The following is a 25743-nucleotide window of genomic DNA, read 5'->3' on the forward strand; positions in this document are numbered from 1 at the left end:
CAGCCTGCCACGATCAGGGCCAGGCTGACTTGGGGAAGGGGCCATGGGAGATTGGCTGGCTGGCCCTGCCCCTGATGGGGTGGGGGGGCTGATCTGGGGTGGGACCGGACAGGGGCAGCGGCTGCAAGAGGTTGATGGGCTGGCTCCACCCCCTATTGGGGTGAGGGTGCGATCAGGGGTAGGGAGGCCAGGGGGAGGGTCTGCAGGAGGTTGGCCACCCAGCCCTGCCCCCTATTGGGTGGGGGGTTGCAATCAGGGGCGGGCTGGCCAGGGGAAGGGCTGTGGGCCTATTGTGGTGGGGCATGCTGATCAGGGGTGGGGCTGGCCATGGGGGAAGGAAGGGGGCATTTGGCCAGTGGGTTGTTCTTGATTGGGGTGAGAGAGTCCGACCAGGGACAGGCTGGCAGAGGGGAGGGGCGTGAGGTTGGCCACCGGCCCCACCCCCTGATCAGGCCGGTTTGCTGGCCACAGTGGGTGTCATAGCGATTGGTCGTTATGGTCCTTATGGCTGTTATGGTCACTGGCTTTTTATATATATAGATATATAGACTATATTTTCTCTTTCCTCTTTTTAGTTTATGCTCTTTACCATTATGGACAGTGAGCTGTTTATTTTGTGATTTACAAAGTAAGTTTTTCTGATCAGAACAACTCATGCTATGAGGTAATTAAACATTTTGAATGTTAATTAAGCTGAATCCAGTTAGTGATTTAATTTACCTCTAACAAACCTATTCACCAAGTCCTACGTGCTACAGATACGATATAGATTAAGAGGTCAGATCTCAGTCCATTTTCATCAATCATAAGAAAAATTAGGTTCCCATAAATTACTTGTGGATTGTTCAGTTTCCAGTATTCCCCTAACAGACATGGGAGAGCCAGTCTAGCGCGGAGCCTCAAAACTATTTTCCTTTCCTTCCCTTTCATCTTCATTCCAGCCTATAACCTGTTTTTCCTGGCTCTGAATAATTCTCACTCTGGTAAAACATCTAACCTTAAAAGTAAAAATAAATCTTGAAGTGCTGTCCTTGTCTTACCCAAATAACTTGCTTGCATAGACCATGATCTTAGTAAAAATGGAAATTTAGTCGCCAACCCAGCTTTGGGGTCCCCAGTACACAGCAGCTCCCAGGTCAACGCAACCCAGTTAATGCAGTTTGCCTACATTCTGGCCAAATTCAGAGGCTGATCCAGGGATTATTTCAGGACCTGTCCCTGCTTCCCAGAAAAACTCATCCCCACTTCAAACCCAGACCCCAACCAGACTCTCCTAATCGGTGAGCTAGAGCTCCCAGGCCTTTGGGGTCTTGGCAGGGCTCAGGCTCATTCCGAGGAGCCCCGTTATTTTCAGATCAGCAGCACGCAAAGCAGCGTGTCCCGCCACGCAACGCGACCGAGGGGCCTGCGGGCCCATTGTGCCGGCGGCCAGAGCGCCGGCCTCAGCGCTGACGCAGCCGAGGCCCCGCCCCCGCGCGTGACGCCAGCGTCAGGCCAGTCCCGGCATGCTCCGCGGCCCCGGCGGTCGGACGCAGGCGAAAGGAATTTTTCCCGAGAACCGCCTCGGCTCCCTTCAGTTGTTGTCCAGACCGTCGGCCGGACTCGTCGCTTCCAGCCGTTCTCCTACTGCCCACCCGTCGGTCTGAGCGCCCCCAGCCCTCCCGCGAGGGCGCCCCGGGACGGAAGGATCCAGCAGTCTGTCGGCGCCCGCCGTTCTCGTGGTCGCCGTCGCGGTCGTCGTTGTGGTCGTCTCCGCCGTCGCCTGGGCCATGGCCAATTACATCCACGTCCCGTCCGGCTCCCCGGAGGTCCCCAAGCTGGACGTCACGGTTCAGGATCAGGAGGAGCAGCGCTGCCGGGAAGGGGCCTTAAGCCTTCTGCAACACCTGCGGCCCCACTGGGACCCTCAGGAGGTGACCCTGCAGGTAACGCCCACCCTCAGCCCTCGCTCGGGCCCAGTCCCCCGCGACCCTGGGTTTTCACAATACGTTCTGTTCCCAGATAACGTGGGGCGGGGGGGAGGGGTGTCGGTGGGAACGTCGTCTGCCTGAGCCCTTGGAGGAGTGACCCCGCATTTCCTCGCCACGCAGGGGAAGGTCACTCCCCCTTCTTCATAATCGCTGTGGACGCAGCCCCGAGGGCATGTTTCCTCGGTCTAGCGGCGGCCGCGTCGGTGACCATCCCTTTCCGCACCCGGGGGACCCCTGTGGATGGCGGCCCCTCCCCCCACTCCCGCGCCCGTCCTCAAGGCAAAATGGGCCGTTCCCACCCCCTTGGAAGGAAGGGGTCCTCGCCAGGCGGCCCAAGCGACCTGCTCGTCTCCTCCCGCAAGTAATGCTGTAGATTAATCCTCTCTGTAGATTTTCCTCCTCCCTCTCCCCTCCCCCGGCGGTTCACTCCCATTGATCCCTCGCCCTGCGTTTTACCGTCTCAAATCCTCCGATTGGCGAGAGTACTCGATTCCCAAAGCAATAACCAGGACATGCGTGACGAGGTTGGATTCTTGGGTAGCACTACACACGTTGTTTTATTTGGGTCGGTGTTAATTTAAGTCGCCTGAGTGACATCAACAATGAATGATCAGTCGCTTGTGAATATTTCTTTTTTCTTACGCCCCTGTATTCAGAGATGGACAAAAACTGGGGGAATAAATGATTAATCTAGGTGTTTTCTAGTAATTTCTAATAACGTTATGATTTAGTGTACATGGGACTTTATTTTGAATACTAATTTGTGTTTTAACTTTTGGAGTTTCAGGAACTGTAATACGAAATGAACCTCCTTTTTCCTCGCAAACACAAAGTAATTTTAAAGGCTAGGATATTCGGGGTTTGTTTCAAATCTGAGCAATAAGGTTAAAGAGCATTGAAGTAGCCAAATCACCTGCCTTGTTTTGTTGACTAATTTATTCCACAATGTTACTGACTTAACAGTATCTGAGATTCTTTGCTAAAGTAGCCACCTATACAAAGATGAATAAAACATAAATAGTGCCCAAGGGCCCAGAACACTTCCTGACACTCAAGCTTTCTTGAGTGTTAGTTTCAGTTCTTATTGCCTAGAAGAGTTTGTGAGCAGATTAAAAAATAAAAAGATCCATATGTTTTGGGGGGAAAAATTGTTAGACAAAAATTTTGAAATTATAAGGGAGTGTTTATTAGCCAACTATGTAGGATAGTGTGAATCCAAATGATTTTCATGTGTGAATTTAAAAAAATTAATGATAGATTTCCTTTAATTAAGGAATATTTAATTGAAACCCAGATTTTTTTGGTTCATTGCTCATTAACTTATTTGTAGTTTATTATAGGTTTTTATATTTACTGAAATGATTTGTATCCTGTCAGTTATAAATTAAACAGATATTAATTAAAGCCATGATGCTTTCTGGTAAAGTCTGGTGCTGGCAAACTAGTTATTTTTGAAGCAGAGATTTTAAAGTTTGAAGCATTGAAGACTGGAGTTTCAGTTTGTTGCACAGTAATAATAGCCACCCTGAGGTACTATGTGCCGGTTTGGGTTAGGTGATCTATATTTTTTATCATTTAATCCCCCAAACAATCATTTAGGTAGGCTCTTCATTTTTTTCTTTTAATTAAAAAAAAAAGACATTATCGAGAGAGAGAGAGAGAGAGAGAGAGAGAGAGAGAGAGAGAGAGGTAGGGAGACAGAGACAAACACAAAGAGAGAGAGAAAGAAACATTGATGTGAGAAACATCTATTAGTTGCCTCTGGTAGGATTACTGGGATTGCAGGGATTAGCATCTGCAACCTAGGTAGGTGCCCTGACCGGGAATTGAAACCTTGACCTTTTGGTGTACAGGAGGATACTCCAACCTACTGAGCCACAGGGGCCAGGTTCTTCCTCCCTTCCCCTCCCCTCCTCCTCTCTCCCTCCTCCCAACCTTCTCCTAAAACCGGCAAATAGGTAAAAAAGGGACAAAACGTTGTGATGTCAAACTTTTTTGTTGTGGGCAAGTACTTGAGATTGAACCTTCTATCTATATAGCAAGACCTTTGGACTCATAATCCAAACCTCTAATATACTTATTTGTAAGTGAAGGTAAATACCACCACTTGTTTTGTTGTAGAGATGATGATAAGAAATACATTTCCTCCATGTGCAAGCAAAGCTTTTGATACAGAAGCTGGAATCATCAAGCTGAATTGGTTATTCATCTCTCAATTTAGGTTTGACTTCCACATTCTTTTGTGATGCTTCAGGATTTCCCTAGTAAATCTCATTGGGAATATATATTGTTTAATTTGCTTTTATTTCTGTTGAAGTAAAAAGTAAAAGTCATACCTCACATTTCAGAAGTGGAAGTATGTATCATGTTCTCAATAGATTAAAACAGTATCAGTCATATATATAGTCCATTTCTTGTCAAAGGTTTTTTCTAAAACTCTTAAATGATTTAAAATATGCTTTAAACATACCTTAGAAACTTACTCTAGTAATATTTTTTTTTTACTCATACCAGCTGAACAATTCAGCACATATCCAAAAACCCAGAAGCAAGCAAAAAAGACTTTAATGCACTCAGAATGATAGAGGGCTCATTCTTTGCTCAAAACTTACAGACACATGGAACAATACATCTTATTTATTTATCTGGTTTTTCTGCTTGTATAAGATTAAATAATAAAGTGCAAATGGGTGTTGAGCTTTTTGCAGTATAAATATCTAAACAGTTTAAGTTGCAGTTCTTTCTATTTAATAATAATTTACTGTTTATAAAGCACTTTCAAATACATTCTCCAAACAATCCTGTGAGTTAGATATAGACTATTAACATGTATTTTATAATTACTGAAATTGAACTTGCAGTTCGTAAATAGCAGATCTGGGATGAGAACCCATCTTATGAATTACTGCTTTTTGATTAAGAAAAGTTTATGTTTGTATATTATGATTAAGTCAGGGAAGCCATTTCTGTATAAAATTAATTTCTTAAAAATAAAAGCTTTGGCCCAAAAAAAGATTCTGCTTAAAGTTCTTCTGAACATAAATTTGCATTACTTTTTAAACCTGTGACATTTTAGAAAAGGGATTCACTTCAGCTTTCCTTTTGTTATGTAACAACTCCCTATCTTACATGAAAATGTGGAGTTTGATTTATCTTCATTTCTTTGGATAGTCCTTGAAAAAAGAATAAAGAAGCAAGTGAGATCTTTTAGGCTTAATGGAATAATCCTCAGGCGACTCTTAAAATTGTTTTTCTTCTAAAAAAATTGATGAATCAGTGTTTGGAATATTCTGGTCTCTGGATCATTCTCTGCAATGTTGGACAATGTTGTTTCACTAACTTGTGATTTTTTTTTTTTTTAATAACTTGGTACCTATAGTAGATGATGGGAAAGATTGGTTAGGATAGAAAGGCCTTAATTATTATGTGGCATTGTAAGCTAAGATATTTATTCTTATTATAGAGTCTCAATGAGATCAATTGCTATATAGTACTTATATTAATTTTTCAATAGACAATATATTACAGTGGTCCAGAACAGGGGTTTGAACATAGTGCTGGTTTTGAGTCCAGGCTTTTTGCTTAACTAAATGTGTTATCTTGGTCAAGTTACTTACCTTTCCTAAGCCTCAGTATCCTTAGTTATAAAGTAGATCCAAATGTTCTACCTCAGGGTTGTGAGAATGAAATAAATGCTACCTTTCACAATAATTATTAACCACTACTGAGTACTACTGTATAGTGGATGCCCGAATCAAAAAAAACAAACAATCCTGACTGTTTTGGCTCAGTGGCTAGAGCTTTGGCCTGCGGACTCAAGGGTCCTGGGTTCGATTCCGGTCAGGGGCATGTACCTTGGTTGCGGGCACATCCCCAGTGGGGAGTGTGCGGGAGGCAGCTGATCGATGTTTCTCATCGATGTTTCTAACTCTCTATCCCTCTCCCTTCCTCTCTGTAAAAAATCAATAAAATATATTTAAAAAAACACAAAAAAACCCCCCAAAAACACAAAAACAAACAATATATGTGTTATTTGAAATTCTCACTCTGATGTACAGTACAAATGGAAGAAAATATGTAGTATAGTGTTTTTGGAATGAACATTCAGATTTTCACGGGTAAAGATTACATGAAAGCACTTAAAAATATACTGTTCTGCTGCATTTTAAAAAAAAATCCTTACCTAAGAATATTTTTCTGTTGACTTTTTTTTAAAGAAGGAACAGGGAGAGACCAAGAGAAACATCAGTGAGAGAGAAACATCAACATTGATCGGCTGCCTCCTGCATGCCCCCTGCCAGTGATCGAGCCTGAAACCCTGGCTGGTGCCCTGACCTGAAATTGGTTAGGGCACATTTAACTTTATTTATTTAAGATTATTATTTTAGAGAGAGAGAGAGAGAGAGAGAGAGAGAGAGAGAGAGCGAGAGAGAGAGAAACATCAATGATGACAGAATCATTGATCAGCTGCCTCCTGCACACCCCCTACTGGGGATTGAGCCCACAACGCAGGCATGTGCCCTTGACTAGAATTGAACCTGGGACCCTTTAGTCCAGGGGTCCTCAAACTACAGCCTGCGGGCCACATGCAAATACAAATATTGTATTTGTTCCCTTTTTTGTTTTTTTACTTCAAAATAAGATATGTGCAGTGTGCATAGTCAATCCTGTTAGACATGGACCCTTGTTTGAAGAACTGGAACCTGGCACTCACCCTGAGTGCTATATTGCTGGGGTCCAACCCCAGCAGGTCCAGGGGTCCCCAAAGGTGTGGACAGAGTCGGCGAAGAAGGAATGACACGGAGACAGCGTTCAGTTGATCAGCAGCCTAGCCAGGATCTCTAGCCAAGTTCTGGTCAGGATCTCCAGCGAAGTTCTGGTTAGGATCTCCAGCCAGGTTCTGTGTCCATCTTCTCTTGCTAGGTTCTCCAGCCAGGTTCTGTAGCCATGTTCTCTCGCTAGGTTCTCCAGCCAGGTTCAGTCACCAGGTTCTAGTCAGGTTCTCTTGCCATGTTCTATCCAGGTTCTGTAGCCAGGTTCTGTCTCTAGGTTCTTCAGCCAGGTTCTCTCTCTAGGTTCTGTCTCTAGGTTCTGTGGCCAGTTTCTGTCCAGGATCTCTTGCCATGTTCTCTCCAGCGAAGTTCTTCTGTCTCTAGGTTCTGTGTAGGTTCTGTGTGTAGGTTCTGTGTGTAGGTTCTGTGTCGGTTGTGTGTCTAGGTTCTGTGTAGGTTCTGTGTCCTGTTGTCTTGTTACATCTGTATTTATACCAGTTGATTCCAATCCTATCAATCTCTATTCCAAAGGTTAGGGCGTTTCTTATCTCCATTCCAGGGAGTAAAGATTATGTAGCTTAAGTATGATTATTTGTAGTTAAAGTGATTAACTACCTGCCTGGCACTTAGTTAAGGAGTTTTATCCCCTCCCTGACTTCAGGGAAAAATCCCTACCTGGGGAAACAACCTTTCTCGGAGAGGTGACCTTGGTTAAAACACACAGCGCTAAGGGGAGCAAACATTAAGAACAGTATGCTATATACGCCAGGTCCCTTGAAACATATGCTGTGCAGATGTTTCTTTCCTGCAGCGACTGTCTCAAGCAGCAAGGATGGACTGGCTTCCGGCACTATATTTTTCCCTTTACTCAGCCCAGGGACTTCTTTAGCAGTGCTAGTTCTGTGGCTGCTGCCATCTTTCAGGCTCAAGGGCTTCACCCTTAATAATACTCTCTCTCTTTTTTTTTTTAAAGTTTTTTTTATTGATTTTAGAGAGAGTGGAAGGGAGAGAGAGAAGCATTGATGTGAGAGAGAAACATTGATTGGTTGCCTCCCATATGCACCCCAACCTGGGATTGAACCCACAACCTAGGTATGTCCCTGACCAGGAATCAAACCCACAGCATTTCACATTTCTTATTACCAATTTGGGATTAGTTAGATGTGATTTTGGTGTGCAGATGTCACCCCATCAATTGAGTCACACTGGCCAGGGCCAAAAGTTCATTTTAGAAAATATTGTAGAAATCTCTAATTACCTATCTTCCTCCAATTAAGGTTGTGCTTCTTTGTGTAGCTGTAGCATTCAAGTTGAAATGATTATAACCTGGCCCTAGCTGGTTTGGCTCAGTGGGTAGAGTGTGGGCCTGCGGACAGACAGGTCCCGGGTTTGATTCCAGTCAAGGGCATGTGCCTGGGTTGCAGGCTCGATCCTCAGTAGGGAGTGTACAGGAGGCAGCCAATAAATGATTCTCTCTCATCATTGATGTTTCTATCCCCCTCTCCCTCTCCCTTCCTCTCTGAAATCAATAAAGATATATTAAAAAGAAAGAAAATAAATGATTATAACCTGAATACTTAAAACATTTTCTAATGCATATTAAGTAACCATTACAGTTAGCATTTAAAATTTTAATTTTAGTAGACTCATGAACATTATTAAAGACCTTTTTTTATGTCCTATTAGAGGCCCCAGCTGCCTTGGCCCTTGAAGCCCCGGCTTCGTCCGGAAGGTTGTCCTGGAAGGTCATTTGGCCATCAGGTCTAACTAGCATATTAGCTCTTTATTATATAGGATACCATGCTAGGGAGGAGGCAGTGTCTCTTTCTTCTGAGACTTTCCACTCTATTAGAGGAGAGATTGTGTATGTGCGCGCACGTGTGTGTATGTAGAATGTAGAATATAAACACATTCATTTGCAATGTTCAAGGCAGACTGAGATATAATAGCTTTCAAAAGTGTAGAAATACTAGTTGTTGAAAAATTAACACAAATTAAAGACAATGCTATAAAAACTAAGTTCAAGATTAAACAGTATGGTTGCTATTTTTTAAAATCTATAATTAAAATTATAGACATGTTAGGCAAAATTATATTCAACAGTTCTTTTATATTAAAAAGTAGATAATTTCTTTTAATTGGTATTTATTTTCACATTATCTCTTATTTAGTTCTTTGAGTGTATATAATTTCTTCCCCTTTTTTCTTTTTGGGCAGGTCTTCACAGATGGAATCACAAATAAACTTATTGGCTGTTATGTGGGTAATGCAATGGAGGATGTAGTTTTGGTGCGAATTTATGGCAACAAGACTGAGTTGTTAGTCGATCGAGATGAGGAAGTGAAGAGTTTCCGAGTGTTACAGGCTCATGGCTGTGCACCACAACTCTACTGTACCTTCAATAATGGACTATGCTATGAATTTATACAGGGAGAAGCATTGGATCCAAAGCATGTCTGCAACCCTGCTATTTTCAGGTACATTCCTTTTTCTAAAACTTTTCTCTTTGAAAAACAAGAGTATTAAGTCCACTAAGAAAATATATGTTAAAACTGCCTTTTCTTTGAGCAACTATTTGTTTGACTTAGAAACTTTCTTTAGTTAGGGTTTTCTTTTCGTAAAGAAACATTTTCTGTCTTCCATGCTAATTATTGACTCTTTGCAAAAGACAGAACTACGAGAGATTTTGGATTAGACTGCAACCGAGGTATGTGCCCCTCACTGGAATTGGACCCATGACCCTTTAGTCCAGGGGCCACTGCTCCATCCAACAAACCAAACTGGCTAGGGTCTCCTTAATTTTTTAAAGTAGTGCGTAACTCAAAGCATTTCACATTTCTTATTACCAATTTGGGATTAGTTAGATGTCATATTTTATTATTTATTTTTTAAAATAAAAAAAATTATTCATTGATTTTTAGAGAGAGAGGAAGAGACGAGGAAAAAGAGAAACATAATTTAGTTCCATTTATTTATACATTCAATGGTTGATTCTTGTATGTGCCCTGACCAGGGATCCAACCCACAATATTCGGATATGGAGATAATGCTCTAAACCAGCAGTCACCAACCTATAGTCTGTGGACCACTGGTGATCTGTGAGGTCTGAAAGATTGGCAACCGCGGCTATAAACAACTGAGCTACCCGGCTGGGCCTAGATGTCACATTTTAAGCCATTGTTTTTAGGTCAGTGTAATATGCAGCCAACAATGTGGATTGATTAATCACAGCTTCAGTAAATGTTGATTTAATCTTAGATCAAAGTCCACAGTGCTCTGTTTACTTTGATTCATTCAGACATATCTACTTGCTTATATTATGGATATAACAAAGAATATCTACTTTGAATATAAAAGGCGTTAGAATATATGTTTATATTTGATCTAGTTTAGGGGAGAGAAATGAATTTAAGCAGTCCCTGCTCTCCTAGTAATTTAGAGTCTGTGACAGACAATAATCTTGGGGAAAAAGTGAAATGGTATAACTGAAGAAAGGAAAAGGTTTTCAAAAGAGTACAGATAGTTTACTGTGGTATACTTGGGAAATTAGGTAGTGCTTCACTGAAATTGCATTTAAACTTGGCTCTAAAGGATCAAGCAGAGCATGGAGGAGGCTGAGGGAATGGGATGATAGGAAAAGATGACTTGTACCAACTTAATGCTTAACTAGTAATTCAACTGTGGAAAGTTATCACAATCTGTTTTACTTGAACTCTTCTGTAACAATCATACATTACATAGGCCTTTAGAAAATCTTTTAAAATTTAAAGGTGTTTAGGAATTGTCTCTTATCAGGTATTTCTCTAAAACTTGCCTCTTGCTGGGAATCCTGGCTGAAGTTTAATTAAAAACTACCCAGCAACAGACATAATAGAGAAATGTACTTTAAAATTAATTTGTACATTTTCAAGAAGTTTAACTAAAAAACACTGACTTACAGTGCTGAAGGTATTGTAGTGAAACTGGTTCATTGTGGGTTGCAAGTAAAATTGGTAATGTTCTCTTTTGGAAATCAACAAGGTAATAAAATTAACTTACAAACGAAAATTATGTTTCTGTCATGACAATTCATATTTAGGTATAACTAAGATACACCAGAACTAATAAGCGTTATGCTACAATTGAAATAATAATTTTGAACATTGTCTAAACCAGGCAAAATGGCTTATACAAGGCAAAGAAAAAAAATCAGCTTGATAACTGAACTATAGCTATAATCAGGCAATAATTTACTTAGGTGAAAACTAAAAGGGAGTGTGTAAAAATAAAATCTATATATATAAAAGGGTAAGTGACCGACCAGTAGTTATGATGAACACTAACCACCAAGGGACAGATGCTTTGACCGGAGGCTATGATGCACACTGACCACCAGGGGGCAGATGCTCAACACAGGAGCTGTCGAGCTGCGGTGACTTGGCAACGGCGGTTCTCGGGTGATGCACCCCAGAACCAGAGAGGAGGGAGCCCAATTCCAGGGTGCGTCACCCGAGAACCACCCTCTCGCAATCTGGGACCCCTCGGGATGTCAGAGAGCTGGTTTCGGCCTGATCCCCACAGGCCAGGCCGAGGGACCCCACCTGCTGGAGGGACCCCGCTCACTCTTCAGATGACCTTTGCGCTGTGGAACTGCCTCAAGTGCAGCCAGTTGGGGAGGGACCACAGGAGGTTGGCTCCAGGGCATGTCTGGCCCTTTTTGCCCAGTCCAGCCCCGCTGACCACCTTCTAATTAATTTCCTTTCAGTGTATGTGAATCCATGCACCGGGACAGTAGTAAACTATATTGGGATGGTAGGATTAGGGATTATTTTTCAATTTCAGAAAATTTCTGTTATTACAATCTCTTAATTATTTAAGAAGTTCCAAGAGGGGAAGCAATTACTGAGTATTAGTGAGTATTTGAGGAAGTCTCTGAAGCCTTATGATTTTTAAACATTTGGCTTTTATGAGTACTAGAGGCCTGGTGCATGAAATTCGGCCACAGGTGTTGTCCCTGGGCCTGGCTAGTGATCGAGGTGTGAGCATCTGGTATAGAAGGGCAGGTCCCAGCTGACCTCTGGGCCCTGGGCAGCACCTGGGCCCCTGAGTGTCTGCACACACCCTCCATCTGAGTCGCAGTGTCTGAGTCCCCATGCAGAGATGTGGTGAGCTAGGCCGGATGCCGTGGGCCGGGGCACAGCGTGGGCCTCTAGGCTGCCCAGCTGTACTGCGTGGAAGCCTGGCAGGCAGTGCGCTCTCTCCGGCCGTCTGCGCAGACTGGCTCCTGCTTGAACCCACGTGGAGCCTGACTGGCCCCTGCGGACCCAGCGGCTGCGGGGTGGGCTCCTCACAGGTGCCTGGCGCATGAGCCTTGGCATCCTGGGAGAGGGTAGCAGGGGGCATGAGAGTGAGGTTGGCGGACACCCTGCATTCTCACTGCACCACCATCCCAGTCACCCCCGCCCCCAGGTAGCTGGTGAGAGGACGCAGCCCCAAGCTCAGGCGCCGCAACCCACCCCCAGTTCCTTGTCCCAGCCCGGGGCCCCACACAAATAGGGCTATCAGGGCCTACCGGCCACTGGTTGCCATCTTTGGGGCAGTTGGCAGGGTGATTGGGCTCCTGCTCGCACCTGCCTTGGCCTAGTGCCACCCACTCTCCTCCATCATCCCTCGGGGGATGTCCACTTGCCAGTGGGGAGCAGACCTAAGCTGCAGTTGGACATCCTTAGTGCTGCTGAGGAGGCAGGAGAGGCTCCCACCACCACCGCTGTACTGGCAGCCATCAGCCTGGCTTGTGGCTGAGCAGAGCTCCCCCTGTGGGAGCCCACTGACCACCAGGGGGCAGCTTCTGCATTGAGCATCTGCCCCTTGTTGGTCAGTGTGTGTCATAGTGACCAGTCATTCCCAGTTGTTCTGCTGTTAGGGTCAGTTTGTATATTACCCTTTTAGTATATAGGATAGAGGCTTGGTGCATGGGTGGGGGCCGGCTGGTTTGCCCTGAAGGGTGTTCCGGATCAGGTTCGGGTTCCCACTGGGGTGCCTGGCCAGCCTGGGTGAGGGGCTGATGGCCGTTTTCAGGTTGGCTACGCCCCCCGGCAACCCAAGCTCCCAGCTTCTCCTTTTGTTCTTTTTTTTCAGCCTCTCCTTGAGCAGAGGTCACGGCCGGCTGGAAGCTGGTATCTGGGATTTATTTTCTATAATTGAAACTTTGTAACCTTGAGCTAGCCCAGGGTTGGCCAGGGCAGGTGGGAAGCTTGGCTTCCACCATCACTGGGGGCAGCTCAAGCCTCCTGCTCTCTCCAGTTCCATGGCATCCGCCAGCTTAGTTGGGTTAATTTGCATACTTGCTCCTGATTGGCTGATGGGCGTGTCTTGTGGTGTAGTGGAGTGATGGTTAATTTGCATGTTTCTCTTATTAGTGTAGACTAGAGGCCCGGTGCACAAAAAATTTTGCACTCGGTGGGGAGGGGGGTCCTTCAACCCTGCCTGTGCCCTCTCCCAGTCTGGGACCCCTCAGATGATAACGACCTGCTGGCTTAGGCCTGCTCCCGGGTGGCAGAGGGCAGGCCCAATCCCTAGGTGCAGCCCCTGGTCGGGCTCAGAGCAGGGCTGATTGGGGAGTTGGGGCACCGCCCCCTGTCATGCACAGAGCAGGGCGGATCGGGAGGTTGCAATGCCGCCCTCAGTCATGCTCAGGGTAGGGCCGATTGGGGGGTTGGGGCACCGCCCCCTGTCACACTCAAGGCAGGGTCGATGGGGAGGTTGCGGCGCCACCCCCTGTCACGCACAGAGCAGGGCCCATCAGGGGGGTTGGGGCGCTGCCCCCTGTCACTCACAGAGCAGGGCCCATCAGGGGGGTTGGGGCTCTGTACCCTGTCACTCACAGAGTAGGGCGTATAGGGGAGTTGGGGCACCGCCCCCTGTCACACACAGAGTAGGGCGGATCAGGGGGTTGGGGCGCCCCATCCTGTTACACTCAGGGCAGGGCCGATGGGGAGGTTATGGCTCTACCCCGTCACACACAGAGCCGGGCCCGTGGGGGGGGCGGGGTTTGGGGCGCCGCACCCTGTCACATACAGAGCAGGGCCGATCAGGGGGTTGGGGAGCTCCCCCCGTGTCAGGCACAGAGCAGGGCTGATCAGGGCGTTGGGGCACCTTCCCCTCTTACTAACAGAGCAGGGCGGATAGGGAGGTTGTGGCCCCGCCCCCTGTCACACACACAGCCGCAGGGCGATCAGGGGGTTTGGGCACTGCCCCCTGTCACGCTGATCACGGTGCCGGGAGGCCTCGCGGCTCCACTGATCCCGGTGCTGGGAGGCTTATTACCCTTTTACTATATAGGATAGAGGCCTGGTGCACGGGTGGGTGCCGGCTGGTTTGCCCTGAAGGGTGTCCTGGATCAGGGTGGGGGTCCCCACTGGGGTGCCTGGCCAGCCTGGATGAGGGGATGATGGCTGTTTGCAGGTGGTCACACACCCTTCAGGGTGGGGGTCCCCACTGGGGTGCCTGGCCAGTCTGGGTGAAGGGCTGAGGGCTGTTTTCAGGCTGGCGGGTGACTGAAGCTCCCAACCTATCCTTTTTTTCTTTTTTTTAAAAATTCTGGGCCAGCTTTAGCTCTGAGGCTTGGCTCCAGCTCTTAAGGCCTCCGCTGCTGAAAGCAGGTATCTGGTTTTTTTGGGTTCTATAATCGAAACAGTGTTTCAACTCCAGCTATGAGATCCCGGTTTGCTGAAAGCAGGTTTCTGGTGTTTTGTTTAGCTTCTATATTTATAACAATGTTTCAGACTGCAAGCTCAGAGGCCGGCAGTGGCAGGCGGGGAACATTGGAGTCCTCCGTCACTGAAGCAAGCAAGCCTCATGTTAGTTTCAAGCTGCCTGGCTGCCGGCCGCCATCTTGGCTAGCAGTTAATTTGAATATCGCCCTGGCCAGTGATAGCAGGAAGTAGGGGTGGAGCCAGTGATGGGAGCTGGGCATGGTCGAAGCTGGCAGTCCCAGGAGCTAGGGGTCCCTTGCCTGGGCCTAAAGCGAAGCCCACGATCGCGGGGCCGCTGCAGCTGTGGGTCCCCGCTGCCCGGTCCGGACGCCTAGGCCAGAGGCGTTAGGCCTGGGCAGGGGTGGAGCCTGCAACCGCGGGGAGCTGGGGGTCCCCTGCCCAGGCCTGACACCTCTGCCGGAGGCCTCAGGCCTGGTCAAGGGGCCGATCCGGTGATTGGTGATCGTAGGGTGATGAGGGTCAACTCCTCTGGCCGAGGCATCAGGCCTGGGCGGAGGCCAGAGCCAGTGATAGGGGGGAGATGGGGGTCCCCTGTCCAAGCCCGACACCTCTGGCGGAGGCGTCAGGCCTGGGCAAGGGGCAGAGCCAGCAATCGGAGGGGTCTGGGGGTCCCCTGCCTAGGCCTGACGCCTGGGCCAGAGGCATCAGGCCTGGGCTGGGGGCAGAACCAGTGATGGGGGGAAATGAGGGTCCCCTGCCCAGGCCTGACACCTCTGTCAGAGGCGTCAGGCCTGGGCAAGGGGCCGATCCTGCGATTGGAGGGTGATGGGGGTCAACGCCTGAGGGCTCCCAGTATGTGAGAGGGGGCAGGCTCAGCTGAGTGACACTCCCCCCCCCACACACCCAGTGCACGAATTTCGTGCACCGGGCCCCTAGTTAATCTATAAGAGCCCCTTGAAATTGTGGCCATTTTTTTAATTCATTTTTGAAGTATTTACCAGAGAATTGGCATTCTAGTCACTCCCAGCTAGATAACTTAGAATTAGACAACATCTGAGACTACATTTTATATTTTGCAAATCAGGGTTTCATACAAACTCTGGATAAAACTATAAAAATTGACATTATTATTATTTTTAAAAATCACAGTAAATAAAGTTTGTCAGTGTTAAATACCTGTTCTTTTTTTTTTTTTTTAAATCTTTATTGTTCAGATTATTACATTTGTTCCTCTTTTTTCCCCCCATAACTCCCCTCCTCCCAGTTCCCTCCCTACCCTCCGCCCTCACTCCCCGCCCACTGTCCTCATCCATAGGTGCACAATTTTTGTCCAGTCTCTTCCCAAATCTCCCACACCTCCTTCTCCCCCAAGAATAGTCAGTCCATTCCCTATTTATGTCCCTGGTTCTATTTTAATCACCAGTTCATTCTGTTCATCAGATTATTTATTCACTTCATTCTTAGATTCACTTGTTGGTAGATGCATATTTGTTGTTCATAATTTGTATCTTTACCTTTCTCTTCTTCTTCCTCTTCTTAAAGGATACCTTTCAGCATTTGATATAATACTGGTTTGGTGGTGATGAACTCCTATAGCTTGTCCTTATCTGTGAAGCTCTTTATCTGACCTTCAATTCTGAATGGTAGCTTTGCTGGATAAAGTAATCTTGGTTGTAGGTTCTTGGCATTCATCACTTGGAATATTTCTTGCCACTCCCTTCTGGCCTGCAAAGTTTCTGTTGAGAAATCCGCTGACAGTCGTATGGGTATTCCTTGTAGGTAACTGAGTTTCTTTTGTTTGCTGCTTTTAAGATTCTCTCTTTGTCTTTTGCTCTTGGCATTTTAATGATGATGTGTCTTGGTGTGGTCCTCTTTGGATTCCTTTTGTTTGGGGTTCTCTGCACTTCTTGGACCTATAATTCTATTTCTTTCACCAGGTAGGGGAAGTTTTCTGTCATTATTTCTTCAAATAGGTTTTCAATGTCTTGGTCTCTCTCATCTTCTGGCACCCCTATAATTCTGATGTTGGTACGCTTGAAGCTGTCCCAGAGGCTCCTTACATTATCTTCGTATTTTCAGATTCTTTTTTCATTTTGCTTTTCCGGTTGGGTGTTTTTGCTTCTTCACATTTCAAATCTTTGACTTGATTCTTGCGCTCCTCTGGTCTGCTGTTGGGAGTCTGTATAATATTCTTTATTTCAATCAGTGTATGCTTAATTTATAGTTGGTTCTTTATCATAACATCGAGGGTCTCATTAGATTTCTTGAGGATCTCACTACATTTATCGGCAGTTTTTAGAAAATTATTGAAAGACCTTGGAAGTGTGGTTTTGAGCTCTATATCTTCCATTTCTGACATTTGTGTCCTGTTTCTTTGTCTCCGCATATTTTTATGTTTTGTTGGTGCACCCCCTAGTGGTCTTTGTGCGCAGTCTTGTTGTAGTTAAGCCTTGATTGTTGTAGGTAATACTAGAGGGGATTTGACCTCCAGGCCAAGTGGCTGTGAGAATCAGCTGTGTTTGCAGTGAGAGAACTTCTGTCCTCTAGGGAGGTGCTAATCTAGCCTTTGCCTGAGGCTTTCCGGCAAATGGCTCTGTGTAGGACTTGGGCGGGGCATGTCCCAGGGGATCAACAGGGCACGCCTAGCGAGCAGTTATGGCTGCTCTCAGTCCCATCCCCGGGGGCTCTGCCTCTCAGTCACAGCAACCGCTGCAAACCTCAGAGAGAAAGCTGCTTTCGAGTTCTGACCGAAGCCAGACAGTCCCGCTTCTCCCGTTTGAGTCTGGGTCCCTAGAGACTCGCCCAGAACTGGAGCTCAGAGTCTGAGACTCCCTCCCGATTGAAACAGGCAACCGCGCCCTCAGCCACCAGCCCTCTCAGCATGCACTCTGCACCTTAGTATTTTACTTCAGCACTGCGCCTCCTCTGAGTCTCGGTATGCTATTCTCTTTCCTCCTAGTTGTAGAACTTCCCCTCAGCCAGCTTTCCTGTGGTTCTGGATGATGTCCGTTCCGTCTTTTAGTTGTATTTTTGAAGTGGTTGTTCGAGGCAGCAAACTCCGGCGTTAATCTATGCCGCCATCTTGGTTTTTTTCCTAAATACCTGTTCTAATATGTGATTTTTCTCCTGAATCACCAGTTTCATTTTTTCAGTAAACATTTCTAGGACATAATGTTCTTTTGACATAGATTGCCCATGAGTTTTATCTAACACAGATCATATCTTTCCTCAGGCCTCTTGTCCCAACTCTATTCTTAAAGTTTTAAACCTGTTCTTACTGGCATAAAAACATATATGTGTCTCTCACACATGTCTACGTGTGTGTGTATGTGTATTTGCCCCCTTCTTTGTTTTGTCTTTATCATCACCTGGCTTTTCCTGAAGTTTGCATCTGCTTAAAGTATCATACATTCATTTGGGCCTATGCCAGCGGTTCTCAACCTGTGGGTCGTGACCCCTTTGGTGGTCGAACGACCCTTTCACAGGGGTCGCCTAAGACCACCCTGCATATCAGATACTTATATTACGATTCATAACAGTAGCAACATTACAGTTATGAAGTAGCAACGAAAATAATTTCATGGTTGGGTCACAACATGAGGAACTGTATTTAAAGGGCCAGAAGTTTGAGAACCACTGGCCTATGCGGGTATGAACGTGGCATAAAAATAGATTTCTTTTTTACTGTATTCTTTTTAGACAGAAGTATGTGGTCTTCAGGAAGGTCAATCAAGTAGCAGTTATTTAATTTATATAAAAAGTTGTTTGTTTCCTAATTTGTTTGAGATATATGAACACATACCTAAAAAGGTTACAGATTTTAATATTTGGTAATGCATTAGTACTCTTGATTGAGGATTTCTTGAGAATTCAAACTGACCTAAAGAAGAAGGAATTTATTGGTACATATAACTGAGAATGAGTTCAAACATGGATGGATCCATGGGCTCTAGAACAGTATCATTAGGAATATCACTATCTTTTTGAAAAAGTTCTGTTTGTTTTTGTTAATCCTTAACCAAGGATATTTTTTCATTGATTTTTAGAAAGAGTAGAAGGGGGCTGGGGGAAGAGAGAGACAGGGAGACAGAGAGCTATGAATCTGTTGCCTTCTGTATGCGCCTGGACTCACTGGGCTGGGGGATCAAACCTTCAACCCAGCTACATGTCCTTGATAGGGAATCGAACCCACAACTTTTCCGTGTGCTGGCTGACGCTCCATCCACTGAGCCACATGCTTTATTTTCTGACAAACTTTATTAAGACGCTCCATCCACTGAGCCACATGCTTTATTTTCTGACAAACTTTATTAAGAAGTTTTATTTTCTGGCAAATTTTTTTAAGAGTGACAATTACAGTGATCAGCAGTTGCAGGCTTACCTAATATTGCCACCCCTGGTTGTGGGGTAAGGAATTCCTCTTTTTATAAAGGCTTCAACCAAAGTCAAAGCTTCAACGAAAGTTCAGGGATCAAGTCCTTTTGGCCTAGCTTGGGTAATGTGCCCTGAACCAATTATTGTGGCCTGAAGGATGGAATGCCCTGGGCAAGTGTGTGTCATATCTTCACTCAAGTTACTGTTGCAGATAGGACAGGGAGTCAGGATTGAGATAAACTCTGTATGAATCACATGAACTAAAAATGAAGAGTATGGAAATTTCTCCAAAGGAAAAATCAGAACTGGGTAGATAAAAATATTCACTATAGTAATAAAACTGTCATAAAATTGTTATGTCATCACAGATTGGTGAAGGATTACTACAGTGTTAGATTCCTGTGTGCCTTAGTTTGAGTGGTTCTCAACCATTTTTGCATACTGAAATCATCTGGGAAGCTTTTAAATATCCCAATGCCCAGACCAATTAAATCACAGTTTCGGGGGCGGGGGGGGGGAGGTAGTAACCAGGGCTCTGTATTTTTTTCTTTGAAGTTCCAAAGTTTGATTTCAGTACACAGCCAAGCTATAGAGCATTATATTAGTGCCCTTCAGACTTTACAGTGGATTAGGATTACTTGGAGATCTTGTTTAAAATGAAGAATATTGGGGGCCCCACCTTCAGAGATTGATTGAATAGATCTCAGGTGGGACCGCAGACATTTGTACATGGTGCTTTGTAGTAGGTCGTAGAACTAATTTGAGGAGCATTACATTAGATTGTTAGCATTTTGACAATATGTCAGTTTTAAATTCTTTAATTTGTGGATTATTGTTAAGTCATTTTTTCGCCTGCTAGTCTATAGGCTGTTTGGTAACTAATTTTTGTTTGGTATGCTTATTCCTCCATCAGATTTGCTGTACTGGTTTCTACAGAGACAAACATAACATGGGCACTAGATTATGCAAGTTGAAATTATTTTGAGGTTGCATCAAGACGATTGATTCTGACATCATAAAATCCAAATATTTTTTCAGAGAATTTGTCTTTAACAACAGTTACAGAAATTAACTCATAGAACCCATTTATCTCCCTGGTTACCTTTTTACTTTAGTCCCTTTTTGCCCCTTAACCTCAAGGCTCAAGATTAAAGTGACTCAGTATAAATGTATGCATCTCTTGATTAATGTCTAATATGTGTCTTGATATAATTTATATTTGTGTATTGTTCTGCTGGTCCCAAACATTGTGTAATCAAAATAGGCCACCTACTTTCAGATACTCACCCCCTTTTGGGACACAGTATTTAATTGCCATATTAATTGTAATTTTCTTCCTTCTGATGCTTTAAGCATTTGTTTTCCTCTCCTTGTGAGAATTGACTTGCTTAACATTTTCTTTTTATGCTTTTGTTTTTAAACAGGCTAATTGCACGTCAGCTTGCTAAAATTCATGCTATTCATGCACACAATGGCTGGATTCCCAAATCTAATCTATGGCTGAAGATGAGGAAATACTTCTCTCTTATCCCCACAGGATTTGCAGATGAAGATCTTAATAAAAGGTAAAATTACTAAAATTACTTTTACATTTAAAATGATATTTCACATTGCTCTAAATACTAGTTCTCAAAGATAACTATAAGGTTTCTGTATATAAAATCTGGTTTGGTTTATCTCTGCATTGAAATAAAATAGTCATTGATTCATTTGACTTTCAGATGGCACTATAGAAATAAAGCCTCTCTCTTTTTCCCCCCAGATGACTAAAAAACCAAAAACAAAACCAAATCCTACAAAAGCAAGGGGATATGGGAGTGGGCAGAGATGAGGGGACAAAAAATAAATATAGAACATTTATTTGCAAGTAACTGAAATACAAAGATCACTTATGAATAGGTATGTTTTTGCATAGTATGAGTTGGTCATTGAGACTTAAAAAAAAAAATCTTTTTGTTCAAAGCTGTTTTAAATAGGCCTAGATATTACATTGGGGCAGTGTAGTAATATTGGAATGTGAAAAAGCTTGGGTTGTCTTAGTTTACTATGGCTACTGAAGTCCCATATAATGAAGTTGAAAATTCATTTACTAGAGTCTTACTTAGATTTTGTAGGGTCAAACTGACTATAGTATTTCATTATTTTCTATATAAAACTATTCATAAATCAGTTATATGAACATATATATATATTTTAAACATATTTTTATTAATTTCAGAGAAGAAGGGAGAGAAAGAGAGAGATAGAAACATCAATGATAGAGTCATTAATTGGGTGCCTCCTGCGTGTGTCCTGACCGGGAATCGAACTATGACTTCTCCTGGGTTATAAGTCGTCGCCCACTCACTTAGCCATGTGGGCCCCACTGAACATATTTTTTATAGTGTAATTAATATTAGTACAAAAATTAGGAATTTTATTTTGTTCTTTACATCTAAAATGTACATTAAAACTTCAGCTTTTGTGTTTAGCAAGTCTTTTGTTTTAAGAACAACAGACACATGTAGGACCTAAAAAGTTTTTTTGCTTTTGTTTTTTAAATAATTTTTATTAGGGAAAAATAGCTGTATTTTTCTGTTGAGTATTATTATTTCAACATTTAATTTGAATCACTGTGTAGCTGTTTGTTTTTTGTTTTTGTTTGTTGTTAAACCTCAGCTGTGGGGGGAGAGAGAGACATCAATGTGCGAGAGACACTATGATTGGTTGCCTCCCATATGCTTCCCGAACAGAGCTGGGGATTAAACTTACAACCCAGGTATGTGCCCCTGACCAGGAATCAAACCCTCTCAACCCTTTGGTGCAAGGGCCAACACTCCTACCACTGAGCAGTACCGGCCAGGGTGGTGTAACTGTTTGTATCTGCAGGTATTTGGTCAAACTTTGAATTTGATAGGGATATTATTCTCCTTTAATTGGGATAGGCAAATGTCTAGTGTGCTGGGGAAGCAACAGCATAAAAACAGAGAATTCTTTTTGGAAATAGCTATTTTGTTGAAAGATTTTAGGGAAGGCTACTTAAAAATAATGAAGTAGATGGCAAAACTGAATACTAGATTTCCTTGTGGGTTTTTTTTTAAAGATGACGGCAGAGTTTGAGAGGCAGTATAGTATGGTTTTGGAGCACAAGACTTTGGAACTGTATTGCTTGGTGATGAAATATCAGTTTTGCCAATTAACATTTTTGCTTTTTAACCTTTGGCAGCAAGTTATCTATTCATTTGTAAAATGGAAAAAAACAAGAGTAGTACATTTAAAAACCTTTGAGGGTTTTTGTGAGAATTAATTGAGTTAGTATATACTAGTAGAAATTAGTTAGAACATTGCCTGGCCATTTAAGTGCTAAATAAATTTTAGCTAGTACTTTTAAAATTCAGAGCAGGTAGAATAGGTTTTGGGTCATATTTCCTAGACTCTTTTGAGGTATATTTTAAAATCTTGATGTGATACTTTGGAAAAGCTGGAGATGCCCAGTGATTGATAACAGGGTGAACGCATCCTGTCCCAATAGAAAATATTCAACTAGAACATTAAAAGCAATTACCTTTTTGTTTGTACATGTTTGTAATTACCATGTTCATAATCCTTTGAATCCTGTTATTTCCACTTAACTCTGTACTTTTAAAATAGATTTTTGAACCAGTTATACCACTCAAAGAACTATAAGGATTACTTTTAGAAACTGTGTAGAGTAGAATGCAGTAGTGGGAAAAATACAGGTAGCAACCACCTGAATAGGAAAATTCATTAAAGTAAACTCAGTGTACAGAATCTTTATTATATTGTAACCAGAGGCCTGGTGCACAAATTTGTGCACGGGTGGGTACCTCAGCCTGGCTGGTGATTGGGACCAATAGGGGGGCCGCCCCCTCCCCCAATTGGGGCGACTGGGGTGGGGGGAAGCTGGCCAGGGAGAGGGACTGTTGGAGGTTGGCCCCAGCAGCAAGGAATCGGGCTCCCTCCTTTCTCCGGTATGGGTCCAGGGTGTTAGTGAACCAGATTCGGGTTGTCAGGGCCCTAGCAGCAAGGTCTGAGTCAGTGTACATCATAGCTATTGCTGGTCATCCAGTCGCTCTGGTCATTCTTAACAGTCACTTAGGCATATACATACACACACACACACACACACACACACACACACACACACACACATATATATATATATATATATATATATATATATAGAGAGAGAGAGAGAGAGAGAGAGAGAGAGAGAGAGATGGAAAAGTAAGGGATGATTTGAGAGTCTAGAGCAGGGGTGGGCAACCCCTGGCACGCGTGCCAAACATGGCACGCCAGTAACTTTTGCTGGCACGTGAAACCCTCTCTTATAATCTCCCATTTACAATTTTTTCCTTAATATTGACTTATTTTTCAGATAAATTCAGTTGTAGGTGCATCTTAGATAAATAATTTTACATAACAAGTTATCTTAAAGACGATAGACATGGATTGACAAGAGAGGGGAAGAGCAATTTCTATGCCTCTGCCTTAACTCTCCCTGCCTTCCTAGATCCGACCAGTGTTTTGGTTTCATCCACATATGCTTGTGAATCTTTGTTCTCAGTGATGAATTTTGTTAAGTCTTGTAATAGGAGTAGCTTGACAGATGAAAGTAGTAGCTCGTGCATCTCTCTGAAGGTCACGAAATATAAACCTGATGTAAAATCTGTCATCAGTGATGCAGCCGCAAAAGTCCCACTGATAATATCAAATGGAGTCATAAAGTTTTCTGTTGGACTATCAGTGTACATGTATACATTAAAAAAATAAATGTATTTTTCATCATCATATACTGTGTTTTTGTCACTCGAATGAATTTTATTATTTCTTCAAGGTTCTTCACATACATATACCTTAAGAGTTAACAAGTAGGCGTAACATGTTCTCAAAAAATTAGGGTTGGCACGCAGAAGAATTTTGAGTCAGATTTTGCTGGTTTTGGCATGCATTCACAAAATGGTTGCCCACCCCTGGTCTAGAGAAAGAATGCAGAGAACTTGGCTTAAAGTATAAAGGGAAGAAGAGAAAGAGTAAACTAACAGCAATTTTGTAAGCCTGATGGTGCTATTGAGGACTTTGTGGTAGCACCCTATTTTTGTCAAATTAAGATAAGTATAGCATAATAAATGTACATAAGAGTGTAGGGTAAAGAGCTATGATCTCTAGGCCATCTTGTCACACTACCTCTCATCCTTCCCAGTCTGACTACTATGAGCCAGTTTCTACAGTGAATAATATGAGAACTCCATGGTGTGATTGCCACATGGTAATATAATGATTATAGATTATCATGGAATAATAGGAGTCCATTTATCAATGGTGGATAGTATAGATTGAGTTTGAAATGTGAATTTAATGGATTTATACTGCATTTACCCTTCCAAATTTGAAGTAGATGTTTAGTTCTTTAATGGACTGTCTTTGTAACTTTAAGTAATACACTTAAACATGTTTTTACTACACTTGATCTTAGCCAAAAGGCCGAGAAGCGATTAAAACATGTTTTTATTAAACTGTTTGTGTCCTGATTTTCCCTCTACAAAATGGAAGTAAATGTAAAACTTTTAGAAAACTGCTTAGTGTTAGCTATTAGCATATATATTTTTTCCTTCAATTTTGTAGTGATGTATTTTTTACTTTTCTGCCCTGCAATTTAACTCTTGCTCAGTTTCTTTTCATGTGTAAGTTCATTGTAAAGGTTTTTCTTTATTCCGGTCTTTGGAATAATTGGCTTGTTTTAATTCAGGAGTCTGTGCTATTGAACGGAAAGAACTTACTAAATTAATTATTAATCCTTAGTCCAACTTGAAAAAAATGTCATTAACTTAAGTATAACTCTTCTTTTAAAATTAAAAGGTTCCTAAGTGATATTCCAAGCTCTCAGATTCTTCAGGAAGAGATGAATTGGATGAAGAGGATTCTTTCCAACCTGGGCTCACCTGTTGTGCTTTGCCATAATGACCTACTATGTAAGAATATAATCTACAATGAGAAACAAGGTAGGTATTTGACCTTAGCTGTAAGTAGAGATGAATTCTTTGATGTTCTTTGTGGTCCTTTGATATTTGTCTCATTTAATTCAAATGCAAGGATTGAAAACATGCATGAAGTCTTTAAATATTTTCTTATAGGTTATAAAGTCATGGTAATTGTACTAATTAGGAATATATATATTCTCTGTATATTTGTACAAACTGTTTCCTAGAGTTGATTTAAATAGAAACAGATTGGTTCCTGTTAAGCGAGTTTTAAATGAGACATGATAAAAATGACTTGTTTAATGACTTGTTTATAAAATCTAACTATAAAACATATTTGATAACTCATTGTTTGAAAATATACCTGCTTGTAATGGGGTTTATTGAAAAACCAACTGACACTATGCTGCTTTATAAATATAGAAATTTTCTCAGTGTTAGAAGGACAACAGTATTAGAAACACATGTTTCCAGGTTTTCTGTTAACCTGTTTATTATGCTGATTTGTTAGGTAGTTTGATGCTAAGGAGAGGGCCACAGATGGAGGAAATATTTGTACCTACTAAAGTAATAATACGATCTGGCAAATAGTTTTAATATATTTTGAGGTAGACAGTGATACTTTCTGGTGAAATGTTTTCTTTGATCATATCTTTCTATATTCAAATTCTCTGTTTTATATTTCAGAAACACTTGGTTGTATTATTATTGGATAGAGTGGTTTGAGGTTTGGTTGCTAAACAGATGTCCTTCAGTACTAAACTGAAATATAAAAATACAATTTTGATTGAAAGATTAGTATGCAAAAAGTCTGTTTGAAACTGAAGCTATTGCATTTTATAGGAAATCAGTTTTGAAGATAATCATTATAGTTGGAAGATTGTTTTGAATCAAAAGTGTGTTGTTGTGAAGATACTAAAGCCAAAGAATTCTGATTAAATGGTCATAGTTA

General features: G+C 42.9%; 1 protein-coding gene and 1 pseudogene across 1 annotated transcript in view; one reads left to right on the forward strand and one right to left on the reverse strand.

The window, feature by feature from the left end:
* The first annotated feature begins 1514 nt into the window (after positions 1-1514).
* The window catches only part of ETNK1 (ethanolamine kinase 1), a 48561-nt gene continuing 24332 nt past the window's right edge, over positions 1515-25743 (forward strand). The window contains exons 1-4 of the mRNA XM_059682380.1: positions 1515-1925; positions 8960-9219; positions 20235-20375; positions 24670-24812. Coding sequence (XP_059538363.1) covers positions 1770-1925; positions 8960-9219; positions 20235-20375; positions 24670-24812 — 700 coding nt within the window. The 5' untranslated portion in view covers positions 1515-1769. The remainder of the gene's footprint in view (positions 1926-8959; positions 9220-20234; positions 20376-24669; positions 24813-25743) is intronic.
* Positions 24155-24306, reverse strand: LOC132228817 (U2 spliceosomal RNA; annotated as a pseudogene).

Source organism: Myotis daubentonii, chromosome 2 (genome assembly GCF_963259705.1).
Source record: "Myotis daubentonii chromosome 2, mMyoDau2.1, whole genome shotgun sequence".
Taxonomy (NCBI): Eukaryota; Metazoa; Chordata; class Mammalia; order Chiroptera; family Vespertilionidae; genus Myotis; species Myotis daubentonii.